A 20,990-nucleotide genomic window follows, 5' to 3' on the forward strand; every position below is an offset into this window, starting at 1 on the left:
AACACGTTATTACGATCAATACCATTCAGATGATTATTAACATGTTATTACGATCAATACCATTCAGATGATTATTAACACGTTATTATGATCAATACCATTCAGATGATTAACACATTATGATCAATACCATTCAGATTAATATTAACACGTTATTATGATCAATACCATTCAGGTGATTAACACATTACGATCAGTACCATTCAGATGATTAACACGTTATGACGATCAATACCATTCAGATGATTATTAACACATTATGATCAATACCATTCAGATGATTATTAACATATTACTCCAATATAATCAATACCATTTAGATGATTAAAACATTATTATGATCAATACCATTCAGATGATTATTAACACATTATTATGATCAATACCATTCAGGTGATTATTAACATATTATTACTATCAATACCATTCAAATTAACATATTATTCCAATATAATCAATACCATTTAGATGATTAACACATTATTATGATCAATACCATTCAGATGATCATTAACATATTAACATATTATTCCAATATAATAAATACCATTCAGAAGATGAATAATTAACACATTTATTTAGCATGTAGCATAATGCTAACAATGTGATGAGGCGCGTGCCGGCCCGCGGTTACCTTGGTTACCTGGCTGGCGGCGCGCGTGCACGAGCCTGCAGGCCAGGCGGGAAGGGGGAGGAGGAGGAGGAGGAGGAATTAGTCAGTGTTCGAGGGGAGGAGAGGCGGAGGTGGACGTGGCGGCTCCGCTAGAGTTGGCCACAAGTCGCGGGCAGCGGAGGCGAAGCAGCCATGACGCGGACCGCCCGCAGGTAACCTTTCTGGCTTCACTCTCCTCCACTCCGGCGGCCGCCAGCAGGCCTCGTCTGCTCGTCTGCTCTTGGGCCGCCTTCTCTCCTCTCTCGCTCTCTCGTCTCGTCGACCGTCGCCATGTTTGCTCGTCGTCAAGTGACGCGGCGGCAGCGTCGCTGCTGTCAGCCGCTCCCCGCTGCGCCCCCTCGGCCTGTTTCATGCGAGAAAAGCGAGAGGAGAGCCCCCCTTTGGCTCTCACGGTGGCCCCCATGCTAGCTGCTAGCACGCTAACACCATGCTAACTAGCTAGCCCACAAACAAGATGGCCGCCGGCTAGCTCTACTAGCCAAGCTAGCTGGCCACTTTTCGCTGTCTTTGTGCGCGTTCAGAGTTCTTCTTCTGCGTCTTCTCCTCCTATTTCGTCTCAGGCGAAGACACTCCTTCATATATGTCTTATTTTACTGGACAAGGCCTGCATTCTCTCACTCGCTTGGCGGATTCACCTGGTTGCTGGAAGACGAGCTGACACTTTGAAAACATTAATTTATATAAAGGTTTATTTGAAATACAGACACATAGATATCTGAAACAGTTATCCAATGTATCATAGTGTTTGTAGCCACAGCTCATTTACAACACTTGTCTCCAACAACAACAACACAGATCTAACATCATTAAAATAGGAAAATAAAAAGAAAGAGGAGTCGATAATAATGATACTAGTAATAATATAGACAGACAAAGTGCAAACTAGATAAAAGCCAATAATAATGATAACACAGACAAAGTGCAAACTAGATAAGAACCAATTCATCCATCCATTTTCTACCGCTTATTCCCTTCGGGGTCGCGTTAACTAACTACTAATACAAATCATGTAAGGGTGTTAACTAACTACTAATACAACTCATGTAAGTGTGAACTAACTACTAATACAACTCATGTAAGTGTGTTAACTAACTACTAATACAATAGATGTAAGTGTGTTAACTAACTACTAATACAACTCGTGTAAGTGTGTTAACTAACTACTAACACAACTCGTGTACGTGTGTTAACTAAGTACTAATACAACTCATGTAAGTGTGTTAGCTAACTACTAATACAACTCATGTAAGTGTGTTAACTAACTACTAATAAAACTCATGTAAGTGTGTCAACTAACTGCTAATTAGGGATGATGTTTGATAAGAAATTATCGAGTTCGAGCCTATTATCGAATCCTCTTATCAAACCGATTCCTTATCGATTCTCTTATCGAGTCCAGATAGGTTGTTGTATATGGAAAAAAACACACAATATTTGGTTTAACAAAAGCTCACTTTTATTATATAAGAAAAAAATAAAATCTAATAAATAAATAAATATTGACTGTTACCCCCCTAAAAAAAAAAATAAAAAAAAATTGACTGTTGTTACCCAAAGTATATTAAGTGGGATTTTTCAGAAAAACAAATATATACAGTATCACAAAAACAACCTGTCTCTGTGATCACTATATGTGTATAAATAATACTATAGTGTTAAATAAAATCAGTCCCTTGGGCACAAAACTGAAAATAATACAGCTCTCCAAAAAGTGCACTTCTGCTGCTATTTGACATAACTGTTTGTTATGATGCTTTGACATTTTTGCACTTTATTTCTTTATTGAAAGAAAATTCTATGAAGAGAAAAGTTGTTTGCAATGTGGTTACAATGCTAAAAAATGAAAAGTTAAAGCTAAAAAAAGAAATACACTTTATTGAGTTAAAATCTTTCTTTATAGGGGGAAAGATGTGATGTTATGAGCTAGGGAATATAACCACTACACTACCCAGCATGCAACGGGAGTGACGAGCATGCGCGGTAGCCCCGAAAAGTGTTGTTGCATGTCGTCAACCGTGAAAGTAAACGTCAAGAACTCAGCCAACACGCCTTGTCTGCATTATTTATAATTAGACAGACAACACATATACAGTGTGATTTTGTAACGTTTACAAGGAAAGAAAAACAAAAGTTAAAAAAGGGAGATGTGTTGTATATATATGTATGTGCTGCAGTGTTGTATATATATATGTATGTGCTGCAGTGTTGTATATATATGTATGTGCTGCGGTTGCTTTAAGAATGTTGTGACAGCTGCCGTAAAGGAGGTGCGTTGCTAGCCTGGTTGCTATGTTTCCGGTTGGTCGTAAAAGTGTTTGTCATGTGTTTGTACCCTGCTCAAATCTCTCAGTAAAGTTATTCATTGGATTATATTGTTTTGAACTTTATTATTCCATTGTTTTTCCTGCTTTCGCTATCTGCGCCTAATGACTGAGCTACGTGACGTAAATTCTTGTGATGTCTCAAGGGGCATTCTGGTCGGGACGGGATTCGTTCCGAGGGATTCGAATAAAGAACCAACTCTTTTTCTTTACTATAGTGGTCTCGATAACGGGTACCGGTTCTCAAAAAGGGATTCGAGTCCGAGGACTCGGTTCTTTTCTTATCGAACAACCGGGAAAACCGGTTTCGAGTATCATCCCTACTGCTAATACAACTCATGTAAGTGTGTTAACTAACTCCTAATACAACTCATGTAAGTGTGTTAACTAACTCCTAATACAACTCATGTAAGTGTGTTAACTAACTACTAATACAACTCATGTAAGTGTGTTAACTAACTACTGGTACAACTCATGTAAGTGTGTTAACTAACTACTAATACAACTCATGTAAGTGTGTTAACTAACTACTGGTACAACTCATGTAAGTGTGTTAACTAACTACTAATACAACTCATGTAAGTGTGTTAACTAACTACTGGTACAACTCATGTAAGTGTGTTAACTAGCTACTAATACAACTCATGTAAGTGTGTTAACTAACTACTAATACAACTCATGTAAGTGTGTTAACTAACTACTGGTACAACTCATGTAAGTGTGTTAATTAACTACTAATACAACTCATGTAAGTGTGTTAACTAACTACTGGTACAACTCATGTAAGTGTGTTAACTAACTACTAATACAACTCATGTAAGTGTGTTAACTAACTACTAATACAACTCATGTAAGTGTGTTAACTAGCTACTAATACAACTCATGTAAGTGTGTTAACTAACTACTGGTACAACTCATGTAAGTGTGTTAACTAGCTACTAATACAACTCATGTAAGTGTTAACTAACTACTGGTACAACTCATGTAAGTGTGTTAACTAACTACTAATACAACTCATGTAAGTGTGTTAACTAGCTACTAATACAACTCATGTAAGTGTGTTAACTAACTACTAATACAACTCATGTAAGTGTGTTAACTAACTACTGGTACAACTCATGTAAGTGTGTTAACTAGCTACTAATACAACTCATGTAAGTGTGTTAACTAACTACTAATACAACAGGGGGCGCTGAACCCTATCTCAGCTGCAATCGGGCGGAAGCCGGGCTACACCCTGGACAAGTCGCCACCTCATCACAGGGCCAACACAGATAGACAACATTCACACACTAGGGACTATTTAGTGTTGCCAATCAACCTATCCCCAGGTGCATGTTTTTGGAGGTGGGAGGGGCCTATCCCCAGGTGCATGTCTTTGGAGGTGGGAGGAAGCCGGAGTACCTGGAGGGAACCCACGCAGTCACGGGGAGAACATGCAAACTCCACACAGAAAGATCCTGAGCGCAGGATCAAACCCAGGACCTTTGTATTGTGAGGCAGACGCATTAACCCCTCTGACACCGTGCTGCCCTAGGTAAGAACCAATGAGTAAAAACTAAACATGGGAACACGATTGTTGCTCAACTAGCCACAATTTTGTTTGTTTTTTTGAAAGTGACAAGTGCAGGCATACATTTCAAAGTGTCAGGTAGAGAGTTCCATAGTTGTACTCCTTTTTATTGAAAAGGCAGTCTGGGCAAAAGATGTACTATAGAATGGAACGCAACATTTGCCTTTTGACGTTGCTCGGATGGTAGATCTGCTACCACTTTGCAGTCTTGTGATTGCCTGGCAGAGTTATTTAAGCATTAAAAAAAAACAGTTTTACTGTGTGTAGCAAAATAAAATTGGTAAAACTTAAAATATTGTATTTGGTTAATATTTGGCAATGATGATATTGTATACTCTTCTTGTCTAGGACTTTCAAGGTGCGGTTATAAAGACACTCAATGGTCTTGATTGATGACTGGTGTGCCTGGGACCATGTAGTTGAACCATAAGATATGTGTGAAAGAATCATTGAATTCATAAAAGTAAAAGCACAGCTGAGAGTTAAGCAGCTTCTGATAATCTTAAAACTGGCAGCACACATCTGTTGTCTTCAAACATTAACATGGCAGCACACCTCAAACATCAACATGGCAGCACACCTCTGTTGTCTTCAAACATTAACATGGCAGCACACCTCAAACATCAACATGGCAGCACACCTCAAACATCAACATGGCAGCACACCTCTGTTGTCTTCAAACATTAACATGGCAGCACACCTCAAACATCAACATGGCAGCACACCTCTGTTGTCTTCAAACATTAACATGGCAGCACACCTCTGTTGTCTTCAAACATCAACATGGCAGCACACCTCTGTTTTCTTCAAACATCAACATGGCAGCACACCTCTGTTGTCTTCAAACATTAACATGGCAGCACACCTCAAACATCAACATGGCAGCACACCTCTGTTGTCTTCAAACATCAACATGGCAGCACACCTCTGTTGTCTTCAAACATCAACATGGCAGCACACCTCTGTTGTCTTCAAACATCAACATGGCAGCACACCTCTGTTGTCTTCAAACATCAACATGGCAGCACACCTCTGTTGTCTTCAAACATCAACATGGCAGCACACCTCTGTTGTCTTCAAACATCAACATGACAGCACACCTCAAACATCAACATGGCAGCACACCTCTGTTGTCTTCAAACATCAACATGGCAGCACACCTCAAACATCAACATGGCAGCACACCTCAAACATCAACATGGCAGCACACCTCTGTTGTCTTCAAACATCAACATGGCAGCACACCTCTGTTGTCTTCAAACATTAACATGGCAGCACACCTCAAACATCAACATGGCAGCACACCTCAAACATCAACATGGCAGCACACCTCTGTTGTCTTCAAACATCAACATGGCAGCACACCTCAAACATCAACATGGAAGCACACCTCTGTTGTCTTCAAACATCAACATGGCAGCACACCTCAAACATCAACATGGCAGCACACCTCTGTTGTCTTCAAACATCAACATGGCAGCACACCTCTGTTGTCTTCAAACATCAACATGGCAGCACACCTCTGTTGTCTTCAAACATCAACATGGCAGCACACCTCTGTTGTCTTCAAACATCAACATGACAGCACACCTCAAACATCAACATGGCAGCACACCTCTGTTGTCTTCAAACATCAACATGGCAGCACACCTCTGTTGTCTTCAAACATCAACATGGCAGCACACCTCTGTTGTCTTCAAACATCAACATGGCAGCACACCTCTGTTGTCTTCAAACATCAACATGACAGCACACCTCAAACATCAACATGGCAGCACACCTCTGTTGTCTTCAAACATCAACATGGCAGCACACCTCTGTTGTCTTCAAACAACATGGCCGCACACCTCAAACATCAACATGGCAGCACACCTGTTGTCTTCAAACATCAACATGGCAGCACACCTCAAACATCAACATGGCAGCACACCTCTGTTGTCTTCAAACATCAACATGGCAGCACACCTCAAACATCAACATGGCAGCACACCTCTGTTGTCTTCCATCCATCTTCTTCCGCTTATCCAAGGTCGGGTCGCGGGGGCAGCAGCCTAAGCAGGGAAGCCCAGACTTCCCTCTCCCCAGCCACTTGGTCCAGCTCCTCCCGGGGGATCCCGAGGCGTTCCCAGGCCAGCTGGGAGACATAGTCTTCCCAACGTGTCCTGGGTCTTCCCGTGGCCTTCTACCGGTCGGACGTGCCCTAAACACCTCCCTAGGGAGGCGTTCGGGTGGCATCCTGACCAGATGCCCGAACCACTTCATTTGGCTGCTCTCCAGGTGGAGGAGCAGCGGCTTTTATTTGAGCTCCCCCTGGATGACAGAGCTTCTCACCCTATCTCTAAGGGAGAGACCCGCCACCCGGCGGAGGAAACTCATTTGGGCCGCTTGTACCCGTGATCTTGTCCTTTCGGTCATAACCCAAAGCTCATGACCATAGGTGAGGATGGGAACGTAGATCGACCGCTAAATTGAGAGCTTTGCCTTCCGGCTCAGCTCCTTCTTCACCACAACGGATCGATACAGCGTCCGCATTATTGAAGACGCCGCACCGATCTCACCATCCACTCTTCCCTCACTTGTGAACAAGACTCCCAGGTCCTTGAACTCCTTCCGAACCCGGAGATGGCGCTGCAACCTTTTCCGGGGGAGAACCATAGACTCGGACTTGGAGGTGCTGATTCTCATCCCAGTCGCTTCACACCTGGCTGTCTTCCGTGTCTGCAAAACAAGACAACTTTGAAAAGCATGATTATAAAACCTCTTGTTTCACCAAGTAATAGAAATACTAACACTCTTGACAACATGTAGTTAGGCAAGAAAGAAAGTCCTTATACCCACAAAGACTTCATGAGGCATGCTAACGGCGCAAGCTTTTAAAGTTGCCAGTGAAGTTTACCGACGCCCCTAGCCCAGCTGTACCCCCCATGGCCCAGCCCCTTTCTCTCTCACCCAGGGCTCCTACGTGGGTCCCCCATTGAGAGTGACAGCGCTAGGCATAGAGCTAAAACCCAGAGCGTTCAACTCCATGTCCTGCGCAAGCTCTTAAGGTGTTTAGAAGTGAGTTTAACCAATGTACTAAAGCCAGAAGCAGTGAAGTTGTCAGGTTGCGTAAATAAAAAGAGAATACAACAAATCCTTTTCAACTTATATTTAATTGAATAGACTGCAAAGACAAGATATTTCATGTTCACACTGAGAAACGTCATTTTTTTTTGCAAATACTCATGAACTTAGAATTTCATGGCAGCAACACATTGCAAAAACGGCATTTTTACCAGTGTGTTACATGGCCTTTCCTTTGAACAACACTCAGTAAAGGTTTGGGAACTGAGGACACATTTTTGAAGTGGAATTCTTTCCCATTCTTGCTTGATGTACAGCTTAAGTTGTTCAACAGTCTCCCTTCTCATATTTTAGCCTTCACACATTTTCAATGTCTGGACTACAGGCAGGCCAGTCTAGTACCCGCACTCTTTTACTATGAAGCCACGCTGTTGTAACACCTGGCTTGGCATTGTCTTGCTGAAATAAGCAGGGGCGTCCATGATAACAACATATGTTGCTCCAAAAGCTGTATGTACCTTTCAGCATTAATGGTGCCTTCACAGATGTGTAAGTTACCCATGTCTTGGCCACTAATACACCCCCATACCATCACACATGCTGGCTGGTTCTTTTCCTCTTTGGTCCGGAGGACACGACGTCCACAGTTTCCAAAAACAATTTGAAAGGTGGACTCGTCAGACCACAGAACACTTTTCCACTTTGCATCAGTCCATCTTAGATGAGCTCGGGCCCGGCGAAGTGTTTCTGGGTGTTGTTGATAAATGGATTTGGCTTTGCATAGTAGAGTTTTAACTTGCACTTACAGATGTAGCGACCAACTGTAGTTACTGACAGTGGTTTTCTGAAGTGTTCCTGAGGGATGCAAGGTGTGTAATATCATGGCTTACGTGCAGTGATTTCTCCAGATTCTCTGAACCTTTTGATGATATTACAGAGTGTAGATGGTGAAATCCCTAAATTCCTTGCAATAGCTGCTTGAGAAATGTTGTTCTTAAACAATTTGCTCAGGCATTTGTTGACAAAGTGGTGACCCTCGCCCCGTCCTTGTTTGTGAATGACTGAGCATTTCATGGAAGCTGCTTTTATACCCAATCATGGCACCCACCTGTTCCCAGTTAGCCTGTTCACATTTACATTTTGCGGTTAATAGTATTCTATCTTTATTTATCATTATTTATACTTTGTGAATAAAAGATGTAATAATGTTAATCAGTCAAATAGGTGGAAAGGAGTCTGGCAGAGTTTTAAAATGCTCCCATTGGTGTTCATTTTTAATCTATCAAAAAATAAAATGAATAACTGTGTTGGCGCTAGGAATTTTCAAAATGGGTTCCCGGGGACCCCATCAAGCCATAAAAATTGGGTTGATATTGACATATGTAATGCTCATAAGTAGGGATGATGTTTGATAAGAAATTATCGAGTTCGAGCCTATTATCGAATCCTCTTATCGAACCGATTCCTTATCGATTCTCTTATGGAGTCCAGATAGGTTGTTGTATATGGAAAAAAACACACAATATTTGGTTTAACAAAAGCTCACTTTTATTATATAAGAAAACAATTTAATCTAATAAATAAATAAATATTGACTGTTACCCCCCTAAAAAAATAAAATAAAATAAATAAATATTGACTGTTGTTACCCAAAGTATATTAAGTGGGATTTTTTCAGAGAAACAAATATATACAGTAACACAAAAACAACCTGTCTCTGTGATCACTATAGGTGTATAAATAATACTATAGTGTTAAAGGGAAACTTCGGTTTTTTTCAACCTGGGCCCTGTTTTCATAATTTTTTCTGTATATGTGAGTGCTGGATAAAACATTTTTTGAGGTCGCGCCAGTATTGAGCAGGGCAGGCAGCCTCCAGCCCAGCTAACGCTCGTACACAGGGCAAATGGCTCTCGTCAAAATTCGGCCTATAAACATGCATTTTTTTCACACTGACAGGCTCAGATAGTTACAATGAGTGTCCGACAACATACTAGAAAGGAGAAATTAACGTATGTCTCTACCTTTAGCTGGAGATCGCTGTATGTTGTGAGCTGTGTCCAAATCTCACCACGCTACAAATCTCGTTCCGAAATCTCGCGATAACTCGCGACAAATCAAATCGTCCACATCAGGCAAAAATTCAGCCATGACAGACAAACAAACAAACTTTTCTATAAAACTAAAATAACAGTCTTCGGTAATCCAACAGAAAATCACTTCAGTCATCTCTCTTCACCTCAGTCAGGTAACTGTTTTTCCACCGGTGTTTTGTCGCGAGTTATCGCGAGATTTCGGAACGAGATTTGTAGCGTGGTGAGATTTGGACACAGCTCACAACATACAGCGATCTCCAGCTAAAGGTAGAGACATACGTTAATTTCTCCTTTCTAGTATGTTGTCGGACACTCATTGTAACTATCTGAGCCTGTCAGTGTGAAAAAAATGCATGTTTATAGGCCGAATTTTGACGAGAGCCATTTGCCCTGTGTACGAGCGTTAGCTGGGCTGGAGGCTGCCTGCCCTGCTCAATACTGGCGCGACCTCAAAAAATGTTTTATCCAGCACTCACATATACAGAAAAAATTATGAAAACAGGGCCCAGGTTGAAAAAAACCGAAGTTTCCCTTTAAATAAAATCAGTCCCTTGGGCACAAAACTGAAAATAATACAGCTTTCCAAAAAGTGCAATTCTGCTGCTATTTGACATAACTGTTTATGATGCTTTGACATTTTTGCGCTTTATTTCTTTATTGAAAGAAAATTCTATGAAGAGAAAAGTTCTCTGCAAATGTGGATACAATGCTAAAAAAATGAAAAGTTAAAGCTAAAAAAAGAAATACACTTTGAGTTAACATTATTTCCTTATATGGGGAAAGATGTTATGAGCTAGGGAATATAACAACTACACTACCCAGCATGCAACGGGAGTGACGAGCATGCGCGGTAGCCCCGAAAAGTGTTGCATATCGTCACCCAGCAGCTAAGAATGAGCACGCTGTGAAAGTAAACGTCAAGAACTCAGCCAACACGCCTCGTCTGCATTATTTATAATTAGACAGACAACACATATACAGTGTGATTTGGTTTTGTTTACAATGAAAGAAAAACGAAAGTTAAAAAAGGGAGATGTCATAAATGTATGTGCTGCGGTTGCTTTAAGAACGTTGTGACAGCTGCCGGAAAGGAGGTGCGTTGCTAGCCTGGTTGCTATGTTTCCGGTTGGTCGTAAAAGTGTTGGTCATGTGTTTTTACCCTGCTCAAATCTCTCAGTAAAGTTATTCATTGGATTATACCTTTTGTTTTGAACTTTATTACACCTTGGAGCGCTTTTTCCCGTCCATTTTGTTCCTGCTTTCGCTATCTGCGCCTAATGACTGAGCTACGTGACGCCATTTATTGTGATGTCCCACGGAGCATTTCTGGTCGGGACGGGATTCGTTCCCAGGGATTCGAATAAAGAACCAACTCTTTTTCTTTACTATAGTGGTCTCGATAACGGGTACCGGTTCTCAAAAAGGGATTCGAGTCCGAGGACTCGGTTCTTTTCTTATCGAACAACCGAGAAAACCGGTTTCGAGTATCATCCCTACTCATAAGGGTATTCTAGTAATATATGCATGTGTAAATATGCGATGTGTAAACAACATATTGTAAGTTGAATCACTTTTTGCCAGGCAATATTACATTGAATGAAAATGTTACATAAATGAATACATCAAAACACTTTATAAATATTATGTGCAGGAAGAAATAACAGTTACAATTGTATTTCTCTTCCAAACAAGATAGAGGTTTTAGCACATCAACATGGGACTAACAACACTCCTTTAAATCTCATTAATACAACAGAAAAGGCAAACTGTCATTTTCCGGACATGATAACAGCTTAAATAATGTCAAACACGTAGCGTTGCAATAACCACAAAGATAAAGTGTTTGTCTTACACCTAGTAATCTGCTGTGGACACACCAAGCCAAGCAATGCAGGTTTAGCCAGCGGTGTGCGCTCCTGCCAAGGAAATACATTTTTGGCAGGCAATCACATTTTAGCACAACACCGGCAAATATAAACAAAACAAAACACCGGTGGAAAGCCATAATCGATTAAAAAAACAACAGGCAAACCCGAGTTTTGACCCGGAGAAGGCAAAGTAGGTAAATTAAAAAAAATAGCTGTGTCCCGAAGACGCGCGGACTTCCGGATATGCGCATCCTGTCTGATTTCAATGCGTAAAAAGACACAAAAAGTGCGTTAATGCCAACATTGAATAATATGAACATCCAAATACAGGATGTTAATGTCAATGACTCATTTCCCTCGACTGATGTAGTAACATCTCATGGTTTATTCTGTACGTTTGTAGCATCATCTACAACAACACTTGTCAGTTTGGACTCACTTGATGAATAACATAATATTTCAGCATATTTATGTGCAACCATAGAATGTGTCCCCAGTTATAAGTACAACACTGATTATCAATAGCATTTATTTGCTAGAAATGTCCCAGGTTACATTAGCAACAACATATTTGACAATCAAGACATGAAAGTAACAATCCACATTTTGTATACTACCGCAGCATAAGTACGTAGAGTCCAAACACGCCATCTTAACACGGCACATAGCTCCGCCCCCTCTGAAGTCATGCTTGCAGCAGGGGATACAAAGAATTGCTATTGCGGCCTCTTGTGGACACATTTGGAACAGCACTTTCTTTTATTCAAAAGTTTAAGCTCGTTTTTATACTCTGCAAATTCATCTCGCGGCCCAGATAAAAATCCAATAACAGTTTCCTAAAGTTCAGCAAAGTAGTTAAAATACACATTTAAAAGCAAGATAAGGACAGTCTAGTGTTATTAATATTTAACATAAAAAATATATACATAAAAGAAAAGGTAATATATTGAGATGTCCGCCCTTGAAGTGCTCCTGGGTCCAGGCACTTGTGTGTCCCGTGTCCACGGACTTATGTGTCTGTGTCCAGCGATTAATTGCTAACTGAACATGTGGTTTTTGCAGGCCGGTTCTTGTCCGGACTGGGTGGTGACGACCTGTGTCTGGATGAAGACTGTTGGCCTTGGCTCCTCCCCTCTGTGAGTAGGCCAGTCAGTATCTTCAGTGGTGTTTGGCGGGGGGACATACAGCGGTCTAACTTCAGCCGTAAAGCCAGGAGACGGCGCTTCACCCCTCAAAATGACAGACTTAGAGGCGGAGTGTTTGAGCCTCGGTCTGCCTTCTGAGGACGACTCCCCTCCGACGCCCCTGGACCCGGGCCTGCAGGTGGACTGTGGCCCAACCTCTGTGGTTCCAACTCTGGGCCTCCTCTCCTCAGACTGTCCCACTCCCACGCTGAGCTCGCTGGCAGCGGAGATCGCAGAGCCGCTGATCATGCTGCCATGCGTCAAGAGCGAGCCAGAGGACTGCGACTTGGACCCCATACGCACAGTGGACCTGTCAGAAATCCAGCCGCTGTCCACCGCCGAGCTGGGCCAGGACCAAATCAAGATGGAGATCAGCGGGCTGGACTACATCAAGTCGGAGCATCACTGCGGTGACCATTACCTGGGCTCCTTCCACCCCGGTGATGTGACGGAGCTTGACTACAAGTCGCACTATGAGCCCAGCTCAGTGTTTGACTACATCTCCCAGGTAACCATTCATCCTCCGACATGTCCGACACATTTAACAAACATGTTATATAAACATGTTACATGGTTTGACTACATCTCCCAGGTGACCATTCACCCTCGGACACACGTAACAAACATGTTGTATAAACATGTTACATTGTTTGACTACATCTCCCAGGTGACCATTCACCCTCCGACACACGTAACAAACATGTTGTATAAACATGTTACATGGTTTGACTACATCTCCCAGGTGACCATTCACCCTCGGACATGTCTGACACACGTAACAAACATGTTGTATAAACATGTTACATTGTTTGACTACATCTCCCAGGTGACCATTCACCCTCCGACACACGTAACAAACATGTTGTATAAACATGTTACATGGTTTGACTACATCTCCCAGGTGACCATTCACCCTCGGACATGTCTGACACACGTAACAAACATGTTGTATAAACATGTTACATTGTTTGACTACATCTCCCAGGTGACCATTCACCCTCCGACACACGTAACAAACATGTTGTATAAACATGTTACATGGTTTGACTACATCTCCCAGGTGACCATTCACCCTCGGACATGTCCGACACACATAACAAACATGTTGTATAAACATGTTACATGGTTTGACTACATCTCCCAGGTGACCATTCACCCTCGGACATGTCTGACACACGTAACAAACATGTTATATAAACATTTGTTACATACAAATGACGCCATAGCACAAACAATAACACCTTTTCAGGATCTCTGTCGGTGTTGAATACAAAACATGTCCGTTAGTGAAGAAAAATACATAAATGAGCCGCACCGTTTTATAAGGCGCTGGGTTCAAAGTGCAGTAAAAAAAGTAGCGGCTTATAGTCGTCTTATAATACGGTAATCATCTTAGTATACTCTTAATTTGTCAACAGCATCCTTTTGTAGGACGAGATGATGAGTATAAAGAACTAGAAAAACACTTAAAAGTAATATACATTTTCTGGACTCACTTGTTTTTAAGACCTAGTTGTTGGATACATTCTATGTAGTACATACTGAATATGGAGCGCAAACACTGAAATATTTACACAGGTGCTTGTGTCCATTCACCAATGTGACAAAAGACAGTGCCTGTAACACACTTACAGCCTAATGTCGGAGTTGAGGGGACTCGGGGTTGCTTCTGGAAGCGTGTCGTCTCTGGGCTTGTATGTGAGGACAACTAGTTTGTTTCTAGTTTCTTGTGTATTACTTGACAACAGGAGAAGGAAGAACAAAAGGAACGTTGGACTTGCAGGAACTTAAGTGGCCTCTGTGTGCTGAAGAACACTGATTAGTGGAACTATCTTGCAGTGTTTTTACTCAGCCGTAGTCTTTAAACTATATGCAGTTTAATTTTGTCATTTCAATACGTGGACGGACTCTTTTAAATGTATTTACTAAAGAGTACATGCTGATTGTCAACACTAAATGGTCCCTAGTATGTGAATGTTGTCTGTCTGTGTTGGTCCTGCCATGAGGTGGACACTTGTCCAGGGTGTACCCCGCCTTCCTTGTCCAGGGTGTACCCCGCCTTCCCCTGCTTTCCTCGCCCAGGGTGTACCCCACTAAGGCTGAAACCACGCGTCGACGTAGTCGACGTCATCGGTTACGTAACTACATCGACGCCGTTTTTGTGCGTCGACGCGTCGCATATTTACGTCACGCTACCGTCATGGCGAAGCGCAAAGCAGACAATCAAAGCAGACGATGCGAGCGGTGCGAGCGAGGGGGAAAAATCACGCCAAAAGTGGTCAAAAGTGTGGGAGTATTTCAATACACAGCCTAATAATGTTGTTGTATGCACACTGTGTCGAGCGTAAATGGCCTATCATAGCAGCACAATGGCTATGAACGAACATTTGAAAAGAAAACCATCAACTAGTCCAGGGGTCGGCAACCTTTACCACTCAAAGAGCCATTTTGGCAAGTTTCACAAATTAAAGAAAGTAATGGGAGCCACAAAAAAATTTTAAAATGAAAAACACCGCATACAAAGCTTTAATGCTTTGTGCTATGTTAACCAGGGGTCTCCGACACACAATGTAGAAATTTGATGTTAGTGCAGCCCGCGAGTGTTGAATGAATGGCGCTTGATAGCGTCATACTTGCCAACCCTCTCATTTTTCCCGGGAGACTCCCGAATATCAGAGCGTGATGACACTGCATTTGGCGCCCTCTACAGTCTGCCCTAACAGTGTACCTGCTCGACCACACGTAGAATGCAATTTCAGCTTGCTCACGTAAGTGACAGCAAGGCTACTACCTCAGCAGCCACACATCTTACACTGACGGTACCAATACCCAGAATCCCATGCAGCCCTAACTCTTCCGCTCAACCAACGCACGGAGAGGGGGGGGGTTGATGTGTGGGGGGATTTGGTGGTAGCGGGGGTGTATAATGTAGACCGGAAGAGTTAGGGCTGCATGGGATTCTGGGTAATGGTTGTGTTGTGTTTATGTTGTGTTACGGTGGGATGTTCTCCAGAAATGTGTTTTTCATTCTTTTTTGGTGTGGGTTCACAGTGTGGCGCATATTTGTAACGTAACAATGTTAAAGTTGTTTGATACGGCTACCGTCAGTGTAAGCTGTGTGGCTGATGAGTAAGTATGCTTTGCTGTCTCCTGTGTGTGCAAGTAATAACAACATGCAACATGTGGCTGGACTGGCGCGCTGTATGTAAATGCTATAGAGGACAATTACTGCAGTGCAATTAGAGCACGCCCTTTATTTAGTAATTAGAGTGTAAATAGGATTATTGTTTCCCTGGGAGTAATCTATGAGAGACACTGAGATCCATAATTCTCCTGGGAAAATCGGGGGAGTCGCATCAGAGTGGTCAAGGAGCCGCATGCGGCTCCGGAGCCGCGGGTTGCCGACCCCTGAACTAGTCAATCGTCCGCGTGAGCATACGTTGTCATCATTACACAAAAACACGTATGTGTCATTTGTATCTGCTAGGGGTGTAACGGTACGTGTTTTGTATTGGACCGTTTCGGTACGGGGCTTTCGGTTCGGTACGGGGGTGTACCGAATGAGTTTCTAAGCTAAAGCTAACTTTAGCTGCTAATGTCTTAACAAGCTGCTTCGCTCCTTCTGCCTCTGTCTCAGCACGCAGCATTGTCCCACCCACACAACCATCTGATTGGTACACACCAAGCATTATCAGCCAATCAGCAGTGCGTATTCAGAGCGTTACCAGCCAATCAGCAGTGCGTATTCAGAGCGCATGTAGTCAGCGCTTCAGCGTGGAGCAGATAGGTGTTTAGCAGGTGAGCATCAGGCAGCGGACTCTCCCCAAATGATAATAAACACCTCCCAGTCAACTACTAGTAACATCACTATGAGCCCGTTGACCTTCTAGAAACTTCAACTGCAGCTCAGCTCACTCGCAGTCCTGGCTTGAGGTGAAGGCTAATTACCTCTCAGTTCCAGCCACATCGACCCCTTCTGAGCGCCTATTTTCAGCTGCTGGGAATATTGTAAACAAGAAAAGAACCAGAGCATGTAGACATGCTAACCTTTCTTCATTACAACTGTTAGTCACTCACTGGAATGAGTAGAATTGGTTATTGTGTACTGTGTTGGACTGGATGTTTATTTTGCACATTTTAAAAGCAATACTTAATGTTTACAGTGCTCCAGAATATTTAGATTGGCACTTTTTTGTATTGGATGTTTATCTTTATTTTTGCACATTTTAGCAAATAAGCAATACTTTCACTTTTGTTGAAATGTTTACACTGTTGTTACAGAATATTTCGTTTTACACTTTTTTGTATTAGATGTTTATCTTTATTTTTGCACATTTTAAAGCAAAATAAGCAATACTTTTACTTTTGAAATGCTTATACTATTGCAGAATATTAAGATTTGCACTGGATGTTGACTTTTATATTTGCACATTAAAAAGCAAATAACCTACTTTTAATTTTGTTAAAGGTTAAAAGTTTTAAATGTTCACATTGTTACAGAATATTTAGTCATGTTGTTGTCAATGTTGACTAAGTGGCCATACTTCTTTTTTTTTGTAAATAAAAGCCATGCCTATTTTTTCATCTTCATTTTGAATAAAAAAATAATCGGTAAAAGGAAAAATAATCTATAGATTAATCCAAAAAAATTATCTATAGATTAACCGATTAATCGAAAAAATAATCTATAGATTAATCGATAGAAAAATAATAGTTAGCTGCAGCCTTATACCCCACCTTCCTCGTACAGGGCGTACCCTGCTTACCGCCCGAGTGAAGCTGGAAGAGGCTCCAGCCCCCCACAACTCCGAAAGGGACAAGCGGTAGAAAATGGATGGATGGATGGATGGAAATCGTTTTCAGTCAGACTTACTGGGACTCCGAGAGCTTGTTTTTCGTGGGTAAATGTGAAAAAGAGAACAAGTAGATCAAAGGTAAATCACATCAAATAATAACGATTTACTTTGTAACATGCTGTAAAAATATACAGGCACGTTTGTGTAGTTATTACTTGAGTAACTGAATGCTAACGCTAACAGGCTAATGCCAAATCTGATGCGTTTGTTGTCAGCTTGAGATAAACATTGTTAATTGATATAGTGCTATTGAAATGGTCCATCAGGACTAGCCTGGCCATCACTAACTGATTGGGAAGAAGCCTAGCTGACATATATGTGACAAGAAAAGTCCCTTCTTTATGTTGTTTTTAAATCATATAGTGTTATATTTGTTTTACTTACACTTTAGTAAGAGAAATATAACTTATCCATACGAGCAACAGCTTTTTGATTCGGTCTTGCCAAGATATTTAAGCCCGTACACTAACTAGCTAAAACACAAGCTCAAGGCAGTTACCTAGCAACCCGAAGCTATACAGTGAGACAGAGCTAAAGTGTTTTTGATCACACAAAGTCATCCCTAAAACAGGCTGACTCAAGGTACGACAATTGTGGAAATAAACACGTCGGAAGTGATGCTCGCCGTCGAAGCTCTTCGAAATGGCCACACCTGTGTGTACAGGAAATGATGTAATCAAAATGGCAGCCCCTGAGGGCTTCAAGCAGCATGCAAAATGAAGTGTTGGTACGTGGGGACATGGTTGGCACACAGGCATATTTGGCGCCTTGTAAAGGTGGGAAATAGAGGCCAGATTCCGTTCGCTAACTTTGTGTGCACTGTGCATGTTTCTACCATCCATGACATCAACCTTTAGTAAATGGTAAATGGGTAATACTTGTATAGCGCTTTTCTACCTTTAAGGTACTCAAAGCGCTTTGACACTATTTCCACATTCACACACACTGATGGCGGGAGCTGCCATGCAAGGCCCTAACCACCACCCATCAGGAGCAAGGGTGAAGTGTCTTGCTCAAGGACACAACGGACGTGACTTGGTTGGTAGAAGCTGGGTATTGAACCAGGAACCCTAAGGTTGCTGGCACAGCCACTCTTCCAACTGCGCCACGCCATCCCCCATAATGTTTTCATGAGTTCCAAAATGAATGTTTTTGCAGTTCAAAGAAAATCAAATAAATACGTTTATTCTGTGGCAGCAGTTACAGTATTAATGAGTACTTAGGTAGTTTGCACATGCTGGAAAATAGCTGAATTTCTAAACTGATGGCCATTGAATAGCTTCACAGTTGTCAAGATTAAGCAACGTATTGTTATTCCACGAATCAATCACTTTGTCGATTATTATGGCCATTTGGAAGCTTCTTCCTACTCCTTTCAGATAAGATTATTGTCAGCACAATTCAAACAAATGCTAGCATGAAATCAGCAGAAGGGGCATCATCGCCACCTAGTGGCTGACATTGAATTGAATTGTTTATTGAATGGATCCCCGTACAAATACAAAGAATACTTGCATTACCAAACATTATGAATGATGGAGTTCTCCGGTGTGCACTTTCCCAAGCCTTCCTTAACGGCGTCTATTTGTGTCCGCAGGTGAACGACACCCTGGAGTACATCAAGTCGGACCACCACGTAGACCTGCAGTGTTACTACGCCGCGGAGTTGGGCTCGCTGCGCTCCGAGTACCCTGAGTCCAACATGGCCTCGGTCCAGTTGCAGCACAATGGCCTGGAGTCCATCCACATGGCCGAACTCCGCAGCGAGCTCAACAAGCTGCGGCCCGACTCCCTGCTGCTGGACGGGATGGCCAAGGCGGAGCCTGGCTTTGGGGGCGGGCCTTTGTACGAGGCGTCATCGACCGAGGAGGGAAAGACGACGGGTCGCGTGGAAGGCCAAGAGGGCGGTGGCGTGGCGACTAAAGGCCTGACACAGGCGGTGAGGAAGCCTCGCAACATGCAGGGCGAGAAGCCATTCTCATGCACGCAGTGTGGCAAGAACTTCAGCACGCTGGGCAACCTGAAGACGCACCAGCGCATTCACACGGGCGAGCGGCCGTACACGTGCGCCCAGTGCGGCAAGAGCTTCGGCCAGGCCGGCAACCTCAAACGCCACCAGCTGATCCACACGGGCCAGAAGCCCTACGTGTGCGCCCACTGCCCCAAAGGTTTCACCAAGGCCGACGACCTGCGCGCCCACCAGCGCCTGCACACGGGCGAGCGCCCCTTCGCTTGCGCTGCCTGCAGCAAAGCCTTCAGCCAGGCCAAGGAGCTCAAGGCACACCAGCTGAGCCACACGGGCGAACGCCCATATTGCTGCCAGCACTGCGGAAAGAGCTTCGGCAAGGAGTCGGCATACCGCAACCACCTGCACGTCCACGCGGGCGGAAAGCCCTTCGCCTGCTTGCAGTGCGGCAAGACCTTTAGCAACTCTGGCGTGCTGAAGACCCACCAGAGGATCCACTCGGGGGAGCGGCCCTTCGGTTGCGTGCAGTGCGGCAAGAGCTTCGGGCGCCTCGGACACCTTAAGGCGCACCAGCACGTGCACACGGGCGAGCGGCCGCACACCTGCGCACGTTGCGGCAAGACTTTCAGCCAGTCGGGTCACCTCAAGGCGCACGAGCAGATCCACAAGCGCGAGCGAGCCGACAGTAGCTAGACCACCTTGGACCTCTGGCGACCACAAAGTATTACTATTCTGCTTTTTTACCTACCGTGTATATGAACCTTTCTTACCTTTCCTACTTTTCTGCTCTGCGTGCGTGTGTGCCAGTGTGCGTCTGTCTGTGTGTGTGTGCGTGTCTGGGTGTGTGTGTGTTGCCAATTCTCAAATGACTCAAGCTGCAATGATCTATGACAGCGTTTCCAGTGGCTTACACAAGCACAACCAGGAAGTACCTCACAAAACACCTTTTTTACTTCCTGTGGATGGATGAAAACATGGAATGTAGTAATACTGCAGTAATACAGGTGCCATTGTTAGATGACCACACGTGAGGGCCCCCTACTGGCCGCTGGGAGAAACGCTTTTGATGACTTCATCTGCTTTTATGCTAATAAGACAGGTTTTGTATGCGTCTTTTCAAAAACGTCATTAAAATGAAACCAGTTCTTGTACTGCCAACTGAAGACTTGACAGTCCGTGTCCACCATTTGTACTCTATTACTTGGGCAGAAGTCTGTGGATGCGAGATGACTTGCTGGCATATTGTTGATGTTTCATCAACTTTTTGGACTCAAGCCAGCGCCCTGATTTGTGGCCACGCCCATTTTAATGTTGGCATTTTGATTCCAGGTAACTGAGCAAGGGGCTGTGCTGCGGTTACCATGGCAACTACACAAGTCAAGACACGTCA

The 20,990-nt window shown here is 43.1% G+C and overlaps 1 protein-coding gene across 1 annotated transcript; it reads left to right on the forward strand.

Annotated features, from left to right (window-relative positions):
- The first annotated feature begins 666 nt into the window (after positions 1 to 666).
- si:dkeyp-113d7.1 (uncharacterized protein LOC407709 homolog) lies at positions 667 to 20,760 on the forward strand. Its single transcript, XM_062036751.1, has 3 exons — positions 667 to 825; positions 12,657 to 13,286; positions 19,232 to 20,760. The coding sequence occupies exons 2-3, from the start codon at positions 12,831 to 12,833 to the stop codon at positions 20,291 to 20,293; spliced, it is 1,518 nt and encodes a 505-aa protein (XP_061892735.1). The 5' UTR covers positions 667 to 825; positions 12,657 to 12,830; the 3' UTR covers positions 20,294 to 20,760.
- Positions 20,761 to 20,990: the final 230 nt, after the last annotated feature.

Source organism: Entelurus aequoreus, linkage group LG25 (genome assembly GCF_033978785.1).
Source record: "Entelurus aequoreus isolate RoL-2023_Sb linkage group LG25, RoL_Eaeq_v1.1, whole genome shotgun sequence".
Lineage (NCBI taxonomy): Eukaryota > Metazoa > Chordata > Actinopteri > Syngnathiformes > Syngnathidae > Entelurus > Entelurus aequoreus.